Below are 1,545 nucleotides of genomic sequence, written 5' to 3'. Positions count from 1 at the left end.
AGTACAAATTAGATATGCTTTTTAACCATTTTTTGGAGTCTGTAACTGGCTTCACTGAGGACAATCATAAGAAATAAAAATAATGGGCTTTATGGATCCTCAGTGACTTCTTGGGTTGCACACAGCCTTATATACCCTGTTGATAAATATTAAATTTAGCTGCAGAACAAAAGGATCAATGTTGTCAAGAAGACATGAACAACAACAAATATAAAACAAAACAAAGGGAAACAGAGAAGAGGCCTAATTAAATCTAGGGAAGAGTAAGTCTTAGAGCATATGGGATACTAATCACACCCATAAATACAAAACACATAAGCAAATGTGTGCATTTTACATTCTCAGGTTTGAAATGTCATCTTTAAGAAGGTGCATGGTGAAATGCAGTGATGTCTTTCGCTCTATTTCCTTCACTTCCTAGGATATGGGACCAAAATCTCTGTATGGCATTCTTCATCTCCATGTTTCTCAGAGTATAAATCAGAGGGTTGAGCATGGGTGCAATGATAGTATAAAAGAGAGCAAATACTTTGTCTTCGGGTAAAGTCATTGCTGGTCGAATGTAAATAAACAGTAAAGGAGCAAAAAAAAGGACAACCACTGTGATATGTGAGCTACATGTGGAAAAAGCTTTCTGGCGATTCTCTACAGAATAAGACCTGACTGTATATATGATCACACCATAGGATATTAACAAGACCACAAATGTCACCAGGCCCATCAGGCCAGAATTAGCAATGACCAAGAAGCCAATTTTCCTTGTGTCAGTGCAAGCCAGTTTTAGTAAAGGATAAACATCACAAAAGTAGTGATCTATTTCATTGGGGCCACAGTAGGGTAAGAAAATAGCCAGAAGAAACTGACCAAAGGAATGTAAGAATCCCCCTGCACAGGAGGCAGCTATCATGGCATCACACCTCTGCCTGTTCATGATGACAGTATAGTGCAGCGGCTTGCAGATAGCCACATAGCGGTCATAGGCCATTCCTGTGAGGATGAAGACCTCGATGCCCCCAAAGAAGTGCATGGTAAAGAGTTGTGTCATGCAACCATTGTAGGAAATGGACTTCTTTGTTGCCAGTAGGTCAATGATTAGCTTGGGGGTCACAGTGGAGGTATAACAAAGGTCTGAGAGTGAGAGGTAACACAGAAAGAAATACATGGGCTGGTCAATAAGTTGACTACTGGTAATAGAAATCATGACAAGCAGGTTTCCAATCAAAATTGCAAGATAACAAAGTAAAAATAATAAAAAGCAGACAGTCTGTATATCCTTGGATTGAGAAAGTCCTAGAAGAATAAATTCTGTGATATTATTCCTATATTCCATGATCCAAAAGTTTGTAGCCACCTGAAATTAGATAAATTATGAGTCAATTTGAAATATATTTAAATTTGGTGGTTTTTATCACCCCATGGCATGTGGCCAATTATACTAGAAATGGTTCAAAGCTTGAAGAAAGTAGAAATTTGGTTTTTATTTTGAGGACTTTTCTGTAGGGTTTCTTGTCACTTTCTTGAAAACATTCATTACTGGCAAAAATA

At 37.8% G+C, this 1,545-nt stretch overlaps 1 protein-coding gene across 1 annotated transcript; it reads right to left on the bottom strand.

The window, feature by feature from the left end:
* Positions 1–361: 361 nt before the first annotated feature.
* Positions 362–1,345, bottom strand: LOC109677163 (olfactory receptor 4P4-like). Its single transcript, XM_020153297.2, has one exon. It carries the CDS (start codon positions 1,328–1,330, stop codon positions 362–364), a length of 969 nt encoding a protein of 322 aa, XP_020008886.2. The 5' UTR covers positions 1,331–1,345.
* Positions 1,346–1,545: the final 200 nt, after the last annotated feature.

Source organism: Castor canadensis, chromosome 1, assembly GCF_047511655.1.
Source record: "Castor canadensis chromosome 1, mCasCan1.hap1v2, whole genome shotgun sequence".
Taxonomy (NCBI): domain Eukaryota; kingdom Metazoa; phylum Chordata; class Mammalia; order Rodentia; family Castoridae; genus Castor; species Castor canadensis.
The sequence above is the reverse complement of the archived record's forward strand: the minus strand, read 5'-3'. Positions and strand labels throughout refer to the sequence as shown.